The 15,720-nt window shown below is 45.2% G+C and overlaps 1 protein-coding gene across 1 annotated transcript in view; it reads right to left on the bottom strand.

The window, feature by feature from the left end:
• LOC119978169 (ankyrin repeat and SAM domain-containing protein 1A-like) overlaps window positions 1-15,026 on the bottom strand; it is a 581,433-nt gene extending 566,407 nt beyond the window's left edge. Inside the window, 1 exon segment of the mRNA XM_038819603.1 lies at window positions 14,745-15,026. Within this exon segment, the coding sequence (XP_038675531.1) occupies window positions 14,745-14,887 (143 nt within the window). The 5' untranslated portion in view covers window positions 14,888-15,026.
• Between the last annotated feature and the right edge of the window lie 694 nt (window positions 15,027-15,720).

Here is a 15,720-nt window from a genome sequence, read left to right as displayed (position 1 = left end):
TCCATTATCTGCCCAGAGGATTACCCATCCAATGACAATCCCACTGCACCATTGCCTACTCCCTTAAAGAAGTGTCACAAGTGAGACATTCTTTCTGATGTTGTATGCGCTAAACCCTAAAAACTATAACAGTAGAAATTATGAATAAAAAAACCTTCCATATTGCGGCTGAGCTATGTTTAAGCAAACAGGTTAGAGAATATACAGCACAGAAACAGGGCATTCGACCCGACGAGTCCACACCAAGAGTTTATGTTTCACTTCAGCTCCCCATCATCATTTAACTATTTTAGCATAAACTCTCTATTTCCTTCTCCCCGTATACCGTTCTTGGTTCCCTTAAATTTATCTATACTACTCACCCAAATTACTCTCTGTGGTGTCAAGTTCCACATTCTCATCACTTACTGTTTGAAAGTTTCTTCTGAATTTCCAGTTTGATTTCGAGGTAACAGCTTCAGTTTTGCTTCAGCTTCAAGAGTCAGAGTCATTTCTGGCACAGAAGAAAGCCACTTTTCTGTGTTGAAATACATATGCCAATTTTATGCCAAATCAGCTGGTTTAATGCTTTCTTGCAATGTGTTGCAGTCCTCCTCCGTACTGTATTGGTCATGACCTTCAATTTGGGGTCACCCACAATCGCATTTTGATTCCAAAGTCTAAATTGCGAGGAACTGGTTCCAGATCTTATCCTTGCGGAACTCACTTCCACCACTCCGAAATAGCTATAATTTACCCCTGCTCACTCTTTCATCTTGCAACCAAGGTATTCTTCCATTTTGCTACTTGTCACATGCTTTGTTCACGATTGTCTATTTGACATTTTGAAAATCTATCTAATATACTTGTTTTGCCTCCTCTGTTATCTCGTCAAATAATTCTCTGCTAACTATTGTTGTCTTTTATTTTTTTTATTTTCCGTTAGTAGGGATTTTGTTATTTTTTTCTACCACTGATACTAAATTGTAATGGTCATCTGTCAACATTCATCATCATTCCTCCATTGAAACTGAGCAGTCTGCACCCACATGTAGCTCAATGTGGAAATACAGATGTTTTTATTCTTTCACTGGATGTGGATATTACTGGATAGACCATAATTTGTTGATCATCCTAACTGCCCTCGAGGGGGTGGGGTTGAGTCACCACCTTGAACTGCTGCAATCCATGTGGTGCAGGTACATTCACAGTTGTTAGGGAAGGATTGTGTCCATGACTGCATTTCTCCACAGATAAATCCCCGCAGACCAAAATCAAATAGAAACCACTTATCTGAGCAGAACTTGGCTTTTATACCATATTAATCTTTTTGTAAAAAAAACTTGGAAAAGTTACACTTGCTGAATTAGATTTTATTTAAATAGGATGCTAATGTCATAATTACTGTTTAAAAACCTCTGGATCTGAAAATCTTATATTTGTGGAATGTCAAATTTCTCCATTGTGTTTTTTTAAAATGTGAAATTTTTGAGTTTTAATATTTGCGCTTCGACTTTAATCTCATGCATATGTCACAAACATTTATTCTGCTCTTTAAAATGTGGATAAAAGCGTAAGATAATCAGTGCATTTTACTTCCTGATTTGCTGCCTGTGACAATATTCCAATGCAATTGACTGCTTGCCCTGCTTGATGACATAACTGTTGTAGAATCTGGCACCAGACTCAAACTAATGTTGGAAAAGAGGAAATCCAAGCCACGACGACACTGATCATAGTCTGGTTCAGGTGAAACCCGCAACATCAGCAAAACATCTTCCTATCCCAGTTCTGGTACCAGTGTTCCACTGGAAAAGAACAGCTTTTACCCACAGCGACCCTTTAGCCATGTGTTAATTGTACTGATTGTCCATATCTGACAATTTGTACATTCGTCAGGCAATAATCCAGAGATTATTACTCTTCACCTCCTACTTTTTAATTCAACTCAAGTTAAGAAACACACCCTTCAGGACTCTCACTGGTAGCTGCAGAGGATACTCTCTATCCCTCTGATTAAAATATCCCCAGCACTACATTTCTCGATCCTTCCCTTACCACCCTGAATAGCCTTCTGAGCCTTGATCTGCATTGTGACCGTTATCCCACAGTTTATTTCCTTGTCCTCTCAGGCAGGGAGTACGATGGTCCTGCACAGACCCAATGCCTCTAGGATCTTTTATTCAACCACTCCCGATCTATTATCCAGCTCCGTAACACCTCCACTTCCTGAACCGGTCTTCTGGATGAAGCTCTGTTCTGGAGAAGACTATAAAGAAATGCTACTCATTCCCCTAGTGTATCTAATTCACACCAGCTCAATGACTGAGTTGGAGTGATTAAAGACAGAGACATTTCCTGCAAATGTGGGAATCCACAACAAACTGTTGTTCACACATTCCCACATACTACAGTCCTGACACATGGTGTGCCTTGACAATTCTCTTTCTCTTATTTATTTTCTTGATAGCCTGAATTGCAATTAGTTAGACTGCTCAGTAAAGAACAAACTATTTACTGTTCACTCACCTGAGAGCAAAATAAACTATGAAATCAATCACCAATTTGTTGTCCTGCATCATCACCAAATTCGACATTACCCCAGCCGAACAGATGCTACTAGAAAACCTCACACTTTAGAAACTGGTATAGGTATCTTCATTCTTTATCTTTGCTCCTTACCATATTTTAATTTGTATCTAATTTATATATAATTAGCTTTTAGTGGTTTTTTTTTTTTTAAATCATTTTGTTTCCTTCTGTTAAAAATATACAAACGTGCATTGAGCACCAGAGCATCGAACAGAAATGTCAATACTTACTGCTCAAGTTTAACAAATCTCTACAAGTGTTAATCTCAAAAAGATGCACCTGCTTTCCCACCACATTCCTAATCTCAAAATTCCAAATTTTCCACAATCCAGTCAATTTTATAATCTGTGATTACCCTGTGTGCTGCTGTTCTTGAAAACAACAGCTGCAAATTGTTGAAATTTATCTTGTAATAATCAAGATGTTGTGATGAAATCACAGAATCCCTACAGTACAGAAGGAGGCCATTCGGCCAATCGAGTCTGCACCGACCCTCTGAAAAGGCACCCGACCTAGGGTCATGCAACAACCCTATCCCCGTAGCCCCACCTAACCTTTTGGACACAAAGGGAAAATTCAGCATGGCCAATCCACCTAACCTGTACATCTTTGGACGTATTGTTCGCAATTTTCCTCAAAATTTCTACAGTTACTGATTTGATCACCTCCACGCCTTTAATGCCCTGTTACAATCCTAGTTGATATTATAACTGACGGGAAGATCCCAGAATAGAACCCTGACTCAAAATCATAGAATAGTAGAATTTACAGTGCAGAAGGATGCCATTCAGCCCATCGGGTCTGCACCGGCCCTTGGAAAATGCATCCTACCTAAACCCACACCTCTACCCTATTCCCACACCTCCACCCTATCCCCCTAATCCCACCTAACCATTTTTGGACACCAAGGACAATTTAGCAGAGCCAATCCACCGAACCTGCACGTCTTTGGACTGTGGGAGGAAACCGGAGCACCCGGAGGAAACTCATGCAAACACGGGGAGAACGTGCAGACTCCGCACAGTGACCCAAGCCGGGATTCGAACCTGGGATCTTGGAACTGTGAAGCAATTATGCTAACCACTATGCCACCGTGCTGCTATTTTTTTTTAATAAACAGGGAGGATAAGAGTCACAGGACCGCTAATTAGATTTAAAGAAAAAAAAAATTGAAAAAATTGGATGACATAATACGCCTTTACTCCGTTGTAATTTAAAGATTACACACAGGTTTTAGGATTAACACAGATTACAAAGTACATCTTAATCTACAATGGTTTCATTCACATAAAGTTCCTTTTTAGCACACGGTGACTGTGGGCAAATACACTCTCCACTCTGAACCACATATGAATGTTTGTGGACATATCCTCAGAATCCCCCAGATGTTGAGATTTCTAAAAACATGCTTTAAAGTCTATAATTATGCTTTCCCTTAGCAGTTTGCATTCAAAACTCCAGACCAGGTTTTCCAAATGACACTTCTGCTCCACTTTTAGAACATAGAACATTACAGCGCAGTACAGGCCCTTCGGCCCTCGATGTTGCGCCGACCTGTGAAACCCCTCTAAAGCCCATCTACACTATTCCCTTATCGTCCATATGTCTATCCAATGACCGTCTGAATGCGTTTAGTGTTGGCGAGTCCACTACTGTTGCAGGCAGGGCATTCCATGCCCTTACTACTCTCGGAGTACTGAACCTACCTCTGACATCTGTCCTATATCTATCTCCCCTCAATTTAAAGCTATGTCCCCTCGTGCTGGGCATCACCATCAGAGGAAAAAGGCTCTCAATGTCCACCCTATCTAGTCCTCTGATCATCTTGTATGCCTCAATTAAGTCACCTCTTAACCTTCTTCTCTCTAACGAAAACAGCCTCAAGTCCTTCAGCCTTTCCTCATATGATCTTCCCTCCATACCAGGCAACATTCTTGTAAATCTCCTCTGTACCCTTTCCAATGATTCCACATCCTTCCTATAATGTGGCGACCAGAACTGCACACAATACTCCAAATGCGGCCGCACCAGAGTTTTGTACAACTGCAACATGACCTCATGGCTCCGAAACTCAATTCCTCTACCAATAAAAGTTAACACACCGTACGCCTTCTTAACAACCCTCTCAACCTGGGTGGCAACTTTCAGGGATCTATGTACATGGACACCGAGATCTCTCTGCTCGTCCACACTACCAAGAACAGTTTAACAGTTAATCCAGGCCAGGGTTTTACATGAACGTCATTAGGATTTCTTTGTCTTGACTGATGTGCAAACTGCTCACAATTATTTCAAATCTTAATTCCCAGACTATTAAAATGGCATCAAAGATATCATTTATCTTTGAATGCTCAGGGCGACAGTGCTTAGCACTGCTGCCTCACGGAGCCGAGGACCCGAGTTCGATCCAGGCCCTGGGTTACTGTCCGTGTGGAATTTGCACATTCTTTCCATGTCGGCGTGGGTCACGCATGGATTGGCCATGCTAAATTAACCTCAAGTGGAAAAAATTAATTGGGTACTCTTAAAAAAAAAATTCATCTTTGAAAGCTGCTGTCCCACTTTAAATCTGGTCACTTCAATTGTCTTTGAACTCAGAACACTTTGGTTTACTCTTCCTTAAATTCTGAATACCTTGGTCTCTGTTCAGAGGCCAGTTCTGAACAGACTGTTCAGAAGTCTCCAGGCTTCTTAAATGTTCTTTCTTTCCCAATTCCCTGGTTATCTGGACTGTAACTTGTACTTTAGAAAGCCTGCCCCTGTACATATCCTGTCCTGTCTTTCTGCAACTGGATCCTCGATTTTCTGACCAACAGACCACAATCGGTAAGAATTAACAACACCTCCTCCACAATAGTCCTCAATACCGGGGCCCCGCAAGGCTGCGTACTTAGCCCCCTACTCTACTCCCTGTACACACATGACTGCGTGGCAAAATTTGGTTCCAACTCCATCTACAAGTTTGCTGACAATACGACCATAGTGGGCCGGATCTCGAATAACGACGAGTCAGAATACTGGAGGGAGATAGAGAACCTAGTGGAGTGGTGCAGCGACAAGAATCTCTCCCTCAATGCCAGCAAAACTAAGGAGCTGGTCATTGACTTCAGGAAGCAAAGTACTGTACACACCCCTGTCAGCATCAATGGGGCCGAGGTGGAGATGGTTAGCAGTTTCAAATTTCTTGGGGTGCACATCTCCAACAATCTGTCCTGGTCCACCCACGTCGACGCTACCACCAAGAAAGCACAACAGCACCTAAACTTCCTCAGGAAACTAAGGAAATCCGGCATGTCCACATTAACCCTTACCAATTTTTACAGATGCACCATAGAAATCATCCTATCTGGCTGCATCACAGCCTGGTATGGCAACTGCTCGGCCCAGGACCGCAAGAAACTTCAGAGAGTCGTGAACAAAGCCCAGTCCATCACACAAAGCTGCCTCCCATCCATTGACTCCATTTACACCTCCTCTGCCTGGGGAAAGCGGGCAGCATAATCAAAGACCCCTCCCACCCAGCTTACTCACTCTGCCAACTTCTTCCATCAGGCAAGAGATACAAAAGTCTGAGAACACGCACGAATAGACTCAAAAACAGCTTCTTCCCTGCTGTTACCAGACTCTTAAATGACCCTCTATGGACTGACCTCAATTAACACTACACCCTGTATGCTTCATCCGATGCTGGTGTTTATGTAGTTACATTGTATACCTTGTGTTGCCCGATTATGTATTTCCTTCTATTCCCTTTTCTTCCCATGTACTTAATGATCGGTTGAGCTGCTCGCAGAAAAATACTTTTCACTGTACCTAATAAACAAATCCAACTAATCCACTCACTGTCTCCTCCACACGTGTCCATAATAATAAACGAGGAGCTCATGGTATCTTTTGTCACTAATGCCATGACCAACTGATCAGCTGCTGTTGCTTTGTCTCCCCCACTGGGCCAAACTCTCTCTAAAGTTCCCCCTGCCCTAGGTCTGAACTCACTTCTTCCTCTAGCGTTCCCTCCCTTCTCGTCTTTTGCGCTCATCATGTCTATGAGACCATATCTTGCCCCTCAATACTATTTCCACTTAACAGTTGACCATTCAATTTTCCCTCCCCATATGAATCTTAGTAACAGTTCTATTTCTTCAGGTGTTTCCCTTCTCTCTGTTTAATGTGCCATCAAAATCCCTCTCTTTAAAAACAGAAATCCTTGGCCCCACCATTCAACCACCTCCCCATCACTAATCTCCCTTTCCTCACTAAAGTCCCTGAATAGGGGCTGTCGCCATCCAAAATGTGTGATCACTTTCCCCGGAACTCGATGCTTGAATCCACCTACTCAGGGTCCACCCTGCCACAGTATTGAAAAAGCTCTTATCAAACTCACAAGTTATGTCCGAGGGTCTGTAACAAATTAAACTACCCCTCATCATCCTTAAGCTGTCTACAACCCTTAAGCAGTTGAACACACCATCCTCTTCCATCTCCTCTACAACATCATGCAGCCAGGGAGATCTGCATTTGTAAAAATCAATGTTTTGAGACCAAGTTTTTCAGCTATAAGACATGGAGTGGGATTTTCCAGCCATTCCCACCTGAAGCATCATCCAGTCCCACCAACGGTGACCCCCAGCGGTGGAGGATGCGAACGGAAACACCTTTGTCAGCGGCGGGACCTGCAGATCCCACCACCAGCCAATGGCGGGTCAGCTCTGCCACCACAAATCTATGATCCCCCAAGAATTTGTCCTTCGTCCCTTCTTATTTCTCATGTACATCTGCCCCTTGGTGACATATTCCAAAGACAGAGTGTTGTTGATTTCCACATGCACACTGTAGACAGCCAGCTTTACCTCAACACTACCTTTCCCGATTCTTCCACTGATGGTGAATTATCTGACTGTTTATTGGACATCCAATATTGGATGAGCAGAAATTTCCTCCAACTAAATATTGGAAAGATCAATCCATTGTTTTCAGTCCCACTCAAAGCTGTTCCCAAGCTGCTGACTCCCTCCTTCTCTCTCACGACAGTCTGAGACTAAACCAATCTGTTTGCAATCTTGGTGATATACTTGACTGAGAGAGAAGCTTCAGCTTCACACTAAAACCACCCATTACATCTCTAACGTCGTAAAACGTAGCTTGCCTCAGCTCATCTACTGCTGAAACCTTTTTTTAAATTCATTTATTGCCCATTTCTAGATGTCTTTAAGATGATGGCGGTGAGCTGCCTTCTTGAACCATTGCAGTCCCTTGGTGTAGGTACACCCACTAGGGAGGCTTGCAGTCCCTTGGTGTAGGTACACCCACTAGGGAGGGAGTTGCAAGATCGTGACCTAGCGACAGTGAAGGAACTGCAATATCTATCCAAGTCAGGGAGGTGAGTGCCTTGAAGGGGAACCCTAATCCTATTGTGTCTGCTGCCCTTCTGCTTCTAGGTGACAGCAGTTGTGGGTTTGGAAAGTGCAGCCTAAGATGCTTTAGCAAGTTCCTGCAGTGCAGGATAGCTCACCCCCATGTCTAATCTCCTCCAGTCCCAAAACCTTCAGATATCTGTGCTCATCAAATTTAGATTCTTGCATCCCTGATTTTAATCACTTCACCATGGTGGCCACACCTTCAGTTGCCTGGGCCCTGATCTTTAGAATTTCCTCCCAACACCTCTCCACCTCTTTCTGACACTTCTTAAAACCTAACTCTTTGACCAAGCTATTGGTCATCTGAGCTGATATCTGATTTGTTTCATAATGTTCCTGTGAAGCACCTTGCGAGGCTTTTATTAAGTTAAAGCCACATATATTTATTTATGTTATTGTTGTTTCATGCCAGAAATCTATTTCACTCATGTCAACCATTGAAGCTTATGCAAGATACTGTTTCCTGCCCATAATTAATAGCTGGCTTAGAGTTCTGTAATAACGGCAGGCAACAAATCCCAAGCCCACAAATACAGTCCTCAAAAATATTTTCAGGTCGACTATCCTTGACAACTATCATTATGAGGTGCTTCGAGATATTGGTCATGAGACACATCAACCCGGCAAAATTCGGCTCCAACTCAATCTGCAAGTTTGCTGATGACACGACCATAGTGTGTCAGATCTCAAACAATGAGTCAGAGTACAGGAAGGAGATAGAGAACCTAGTGGCATGGTGCAACAACAACATTCCTAGGCGTACACATCATCAACAATCTGTCTTGGCCCACCCACGTCGACGCTATGACCAAAACGCACAACAGCGCCGATAGTTCCTCAGGAAACTAAGGAAATTCGGCATGTCCACATTGACTCTCGGGAACTGAGCGCGCATGCAGGGCGCGTCGGGAAGCGCACGCGTCGGGAATTTGATTGTCTCAAACCACTACAAAGTCAATAAAAAAGTAAAGAAACCGGACGGAATTACCAGCATCGCCCCAGGCACTGGAAAATACAACGGCAAACCGAGCCCTGTCGACTTTGCAAAGTCCTCCTTAAAACATCTGGGGGCTTGTGCCAAAACTGGGAGAGCTGTTGCACAGACTTATTCAAGCAACTGCCTGACATAGTCATACTCACAGAATCACGGGTGGCACAGTGGCTAGCACTGCTGCTGCCTACCAAGGACCTGGGTTCCACTGTCCATGTGGAGTTGCATTCACCCAGTGTCTGTGTGGGTCTCACCCTACAACCCAAAGATGTGCAAGGTAGGTAGATTGGCGACGCTAAATTGCCCACTAATTGGGTAAAAAAAATTCACATACTCACTGAATCATATCGGACAGGTAACATCCCAGACATCACTCTCACCATCCCTGTGTATGTCCTGTCTCAGCAGCAGGACAGACTTAGCAGAGCTGGTAGCACAGTGGTAGACAGTCAGGAACGAGTTGCCCCGGGAGTCCTCAACATCAACTCTGGACCAGATGAAGTCTCATGGCTTCAGGTCAAACATGGGTAAGGAACCTCCTGCTGATTACCACCTACCATCCACTGTCAGAATTCCTCCATGTTGAACACCGCTTGGAGAAAGCACAGAGGGTGGCAAGGGTATTCATAGCTGCTAGACTGGGTCTGCAGCAGGTGGTGAAGCAACCAAGAGGGAAAAACACACTAGACCTCATCCTCACCAGTCTGCCTGCCACAGATGAATCTGTCCATGACAGTACTGGGAGGAGTGACCGCTGCACAATCCTTGTGGAGACAAAGCCCAGTCTTCACAGTGAAGATACTTTCCATCGTGTTGTGTGGCATCATGCTAAATGGGATAGATTCGGATCAATCTAGCAACTCAAGGCTGGGTATCAATGAGATGCTGTGAACCATTAATAGCAGCAGAATTGTACGCTACCACAATTTGCAACCTCATAGCTCCGTATATCCTCCACTCTACCATTACCACTAAGCCAGAGGATCAACCCTGATTCAATGAAGAGTGCAAGATGGCATGCCAGGAGCAGCACCTGTCTTACTGAAAAATGACTTGCCAACCTGGTGAAGCTACAACACAGGACTACTTGCATGCCAAACAACACAAGCTGCAAATCACAGACAAAGCTAAGCGATCCCACAACCAACGGATCAGATCTAACCTTTGCAGTCCTGCCACATTCAGTCATGAATGGTGGTGGACAATTGAACAACTCACTGACAAAGGAGGCTCCACAAATATCACCATCGTCAATGATGGAGGCGTCTGGCACATCAGTGCAAAAGACAAGGCTAAAGCATTTGCAGTAATCTTCAGCCAGAAGTGCCGAGTGCCGGATCCATCTCGGTCTCCTCCAGGGATTTCTAGCATCACAGATGCCAGTTTTCAACCATCTTGATTCACCCCGTGTGATATCACGAAACGACTGAAGGCAATGGATACTACAAAAGCAATGGGCTCGGACAATATTCCGGCAAAGGGACTAAAGATTTGTATTCCAGAACCTGCCGCACTCCTAGCCAAGCTATTCCAGTACAGCTACAACACTGGCATCTATCCAGAAATGTGGAAAATTGCTCAGGTACACAAAAAGCAGGACAAATCCAACCCAGCCAATTACCATCTTATCAGTCATTTCTCAATCACCAGTAAAGTGATGGAAGGGGTCATCAACAGTGCTATCAAGTGGCGCTTGCTTTTAAAAATATATACTTTTATTAACCTTTTGTCATTTCATACAAAAATAGTAACTGTAAACTAAAAATAATAAACTAATCTAAGCAACCCCTCCCGCCCCCTACAGCAACTAACATTAACCAATTCCTTGAGCTATAGTATAAACGATTGCCATCTCCAGTAGAAAACTTCAGTGTATTTGACCATCTCTGGGTGCAAAACTTCTATTAAATCCCCTAGCCACACCAAGGCACTAGGTGGCGTTGCCAACCTCCAACACAACAGAACTCGCCTCTGAGCAACCAATGAGACAAGGGCATCTGCCCCTATATCTGTTCGCAGCTCTGGCAAGTCCAAAGCCCCAAATATAGTCCCACTATGGGACAGAGCTCCAAGTTCTGGATCACTGACCTGGTGCTAAAAAAGAACCAAAAACTCAAGCTTGGGACAGGATCGGAACACATACGTGAGATTAGCAGGGGTCCTTTGAACAGCGCTTGCACCTATTCTCAACCCCCGCAAAGACGCAACACATTTTAGCTGTGGTGAAGTGTGCCATAAACACTATCTTGAGCTGGATCAGGCTCTGCTTCGCACATGAGGACATGGCGTTGACCCTACAATAGGCCTCACTCCACGCCTCTTCATTCAATATGGCCTCAGCTCCTCCTCCCATTTGGCTTTCACCCCCTCCGCCGAGACCGAATCCTCCCCAGGATCCGTCCATATACACCGACATACTACCCTCTTCTAACCCTGAGCAGGAATGGATCCCGTCCAACAAGGGTGATGGCAGCACCTATGGGAATGCCTGAAACATCCATATAATAAAATTTCGTACCTGGATGTACCTAAACAAGTCCAAGCCCAAATTACTCTTTCAATTCCTCCAGGCTGGCAAATCCCCCTCCAGGAATAGATCACACACTCTCTTCAGCCCCTTCCCCATCCCAAACTTAGCATCCAACCTTGCCAGCTCGAACAGGTGATTAATACAAATGGGGGCCAGCCTTGACACTGACCCCAGCTTGAAATGTTGATGGAGTTGCCTCCATATTTGTAATGGTGGAATGGAGTTGCCTCCATATTTGTAACGGTGGATTTTTAAAAAATCGGGTTCGATGAGTACTTTGCCAGAGCAAATGACAGAGAAGTGTTATCAGTGCTCCCAAACTGGACCCTCTATATGACCCAGACTCCATCCACACTCAGGGAGACCTTGGGTCCCCACACCATCCCAACAAAGCAGCACTTACTTAGCAATAATCTGCTCACTGGCACTCAGTCTGGGTTTTGCCAGGGTCACTCAGCTCCTGACCTCATTACAGCCTTGGTTCAAACATGACAAAAGAGCAGAATGCCAGAGGTGAGGCGAGCGTAACTGCCTTTGACATCAAGGCAGGACTTCACTGAGTATGGTATCAAGGAGCCCTAGCACAACTGCAGTCAATGTGAATCAGGGGCAAAGCTCTCTGCTGGTTGGAGTCATATCTATCACAAATGAAGAGGATTGTGGCTGTTGAAGGTCAGTCATCTGAGTCCCAGGACATCAATGCAGGAGTCCCTCAGGATAGTGCCTTAGGCCAAGCCATCTTCAGTAGCTTCATCAATGACCTTCCTTCCAACATAAGGCCAGAAGTGATAATTGCACAATGTTCAGCACCATTCACAACTCCTCAGACACTGAAGCAGTCCACATGCAAGTGCAGCAAATTCTGGGAAATATCCAGAATTGGGCTGACAAGTGGCAAGTAACATCTCCAAGACAGAATCAAACCATCACCCCTTGACAGTCAATGGCATTACCATCACTGAATCCCCTACTGTCAGCATCCTGGGGATCACCATTGACCAGAAACTGAACTGGACGAGCCATGTAAATACAGCGGCTACAAGAACAGATCAGGGGTCAGGAATCGTATGGCGAGTAACTCACCTCTGACTCCCCAAAGTCTGTCCACCACCTAGAAGACACAAACCAGGAGTGTGATGGAATACTTCCCACTTGACTGGATGATTGCAGCTCCAACAACACTCCAGAAGCTCAACACCATCCAGGATGAAGCAACCTGCTTGATTGACACCTTATCCACAAACATAGAACATAGAACAGTACAGCACAGAACAGGCCCTTCGGCCCTCGATGTTGTGCCGAGCAATGATCACCCTACTTAAACCCACGTAACCCGTATACCCGGTAACCCAACAATCCCCCCATTAACCTTACACTACGGGCAATTTAGCATGGCCAATCCACCTACCCCGCACATCTTTGGACTGTGGGAGGAAACCGGAGCACCCGGAGGAAACCCACGCACAAACGGGGAGGACGTGCAGACTCCACACAGACAGTGACCCAGCCGGGAATCGAACCTGGGACCACTGGAGCTGTGAAGCATTGATGCTAACCACCATGCTACCATGAGACATTGACTCCCTCCCTCCACCACGGACAAACAGTAGAAAAAGTATGCACCATCATGGGTAGCATGGTGGTTAGCATAAATGCTTCACAGCTCCAGGGTCCCAGGTTCGATTCCCGGCTGGGTCACTGTGTGTGGAGTCTGCACGTCCTCCCCGTGTGCGTGGGTTTCCTCCGGGTGCTCCGGTTTCCTCCCACAGTCCAAAGATGTGCAGGTTAGGTGGATTGGCCATGCTAAATTGCCCGTAGTGTCCTAATAAAAGTAAGGTTAAGGGGGGGGTTGTTGGGTTACGGGTATAGGGTGGATACGTGGGTTTGAGTAGGGTGATCATGGCTCGGCACAACATTGAGGGCCAAAGGGCCTGTTCTGTGCTGTACTGTTCTATGTTCTATCAACAAGATGCACTCCAAGGAACCGGATGGAGTATGGGTCGTATAGAGGGTCCAGTTTGGGAGCACTGATAACAGCTTCTGTCATTTGCAAAGTACTCATCGAACCCAATATTTTTTAAAATCCACCATTACAAATATGGAGGCAACTCCATCAACATTTCACCAAGGACCTCCTTAGGCAGCACCTTCCAAACCCACAACCACTGTCATCTAGAAGGACAAGGGCAGCAGATACATGGGAACACCACCGCCTGGAAGTTGCTCTCAAAATCACTCAGCACCCTGACTTGAAATATATCGCCGGTCCTTACTGTCACTGGATCAAAATCCTGGAAATTCCTCCCTAATAGCACACCTACAGCAAATGGACTGCAGTGATTTGAGAAGGCAGTTCAGCACCACATTGTCAAGGGCAATTAGGAATGGGCAACAAATGCTGGCCCACCCAGCCAAGAAAGCCCACATCCAATAAAAAATAATTTAAAAAAAGCATCAGGTTACAAATAACCTCATATTTATTAATTCATGTTCAAAGAATACTTTTGGCATAAGGTGAACAGACTTGTACAATTGTTGACGTAAGGAGAAGAGCTGTACAATTGCTTGGCTGTGTTCAGAAAGTGAACATTAATCACTAACTCACATTATCAGGTTCAAGGGTAGATATATTTGCTTCTGCACACTCCGGTTTTGTGCGAAGCATCTATGAACTGTTTATAAACAAGGCTATTTCAAACAAGTTGAAAACAAAATAAATGCAAACAATCCTCGCTGCTCGTTTGTTTTAAAAGGGGATTCCGACACTTCCTTCAAAAGTAAACAACCTATTCGGGCACATTGTACGTATATAATAAACTTTAAAACCAAAATTAAGGTTGCAAACACAAGGATTGCAACCATTTCCTCACTCCCTTAACAAGAACTTCAACATTCTTACTCACTGCAAATTGCACAATACTGTCAACTGTGCAACGAACCGAACAGACAAAACGGCTATGAAGGAAAATAAGTCACTTCTCTTGCTGCATCAGCTCGTTTTTAAACTGCAACCTTCTTCCCTTGACCTTTAGGACCACTGAGAATTGTCTAAATTTAAAGTGATCGCAGCCACAACACTTAGCCGCGTATTTACTAAACACATAACTGACCAGCCAACACAGTCGGTCCTCCCTCCCTCCAGGTGATCCGCCCCCGCCTCCTCGCCCCAGCCCGGCCCGGGCCCAGCCACCCCCTCCTCATCCTTACTCGATTCCCAAGTTGTCGCCTGACCCACCTGAGAAGGTTTGAAAGCTGAGGCAGGGTTCCACCGCCGCCACCGCTGCCTGCCGACAGCCGATGCCTGCCGCTCAGCAGCTTCTCCACCACGGCGACATTGCCGGTCCTGGCCGCTTCCAGCAACTCCTGCTCCTTGCCCATGGTGTCTGTCTGCCCGCCCGGGTCGCCTCACATTCACCGAGCAACCGCTTCCCCTCGCACCGCTCCCACCGCGAGCCTGCAGTCGGGCGCAGGCGCACTCGCAGCGACTCCTCCGGCTCTCCCCGAGTCGGGCGCAGGCGCACTGGCTGCCTCGCCTCTGACCACTCGCCCCGCTGCGGGAGGCATGCGCGCGTGCAAACTCACTTCCTCGTCAGCCTCCTCGCCCCAGTTCAATGATGGCAGGGAATTCATCTTTGCCTGTGACGTGAACAGGTATGCAGCCGCCAGGTGAGCTTTGCTGGAGAAGGGTTCCCTGCACCAAGCCCATCCTGTGTTCCCATTGCCGACACTGACAACGATTCGTTACCAAGGCTACCAGTATTCAAAGGATTGTTTAAGGTCACAATCGTGGAGACAGCTTGCAATGTTATTTTATAAATAACTTTTTATTTATATAGCACAGTCCATGACCCTTTAATGGGCCATGGCATTTCACAGCCAATTAACTACATATACACTGGGTACAGTGCTACAAGCAACAGTCTTCCGATGTCTTCTTCAAGTGGCTGCTCTTAATGTGTAATAAGCCTTAACCAATAAATTACTATCCTCATGGATGCCAGGGGAAGTAAGGCCCTAATTGGTTAATTTGCCTTCAAAATGTCATACTTAGCAAAGGATGTTTGGAACTGAATAAATCCTCCATGGTTCATTAATGAAATTTGAAGGAATATAGCTGCCACTTGAAAGTCATCCTTCCTGACTACAGATAATACCTCCTTTGCAGTCTGGATTTAATGCGGCAGGCAGCAGAAACTTTATCAGTGGTCAGT

Source organism: Scyliorhinus canicula, chromosome 15 (assembly GCF_902713615.1).
Source record: "Scyliorhinus canicula chromosome 15, sScyCan1.1, whole genome shotgun sequence".
Lineage (NCBI taxonomy): Eukaryota > Metazoa > Chordata > Chondrichthyes > Carcharhiniformes > Scyliorhinidae > Scyliorhinus > Scyliorhinus canicula.
Note: the sequence above shows the minus strand (reverse complement) of the source record. Positions and strands in the feature narration are given on the sequence as shown.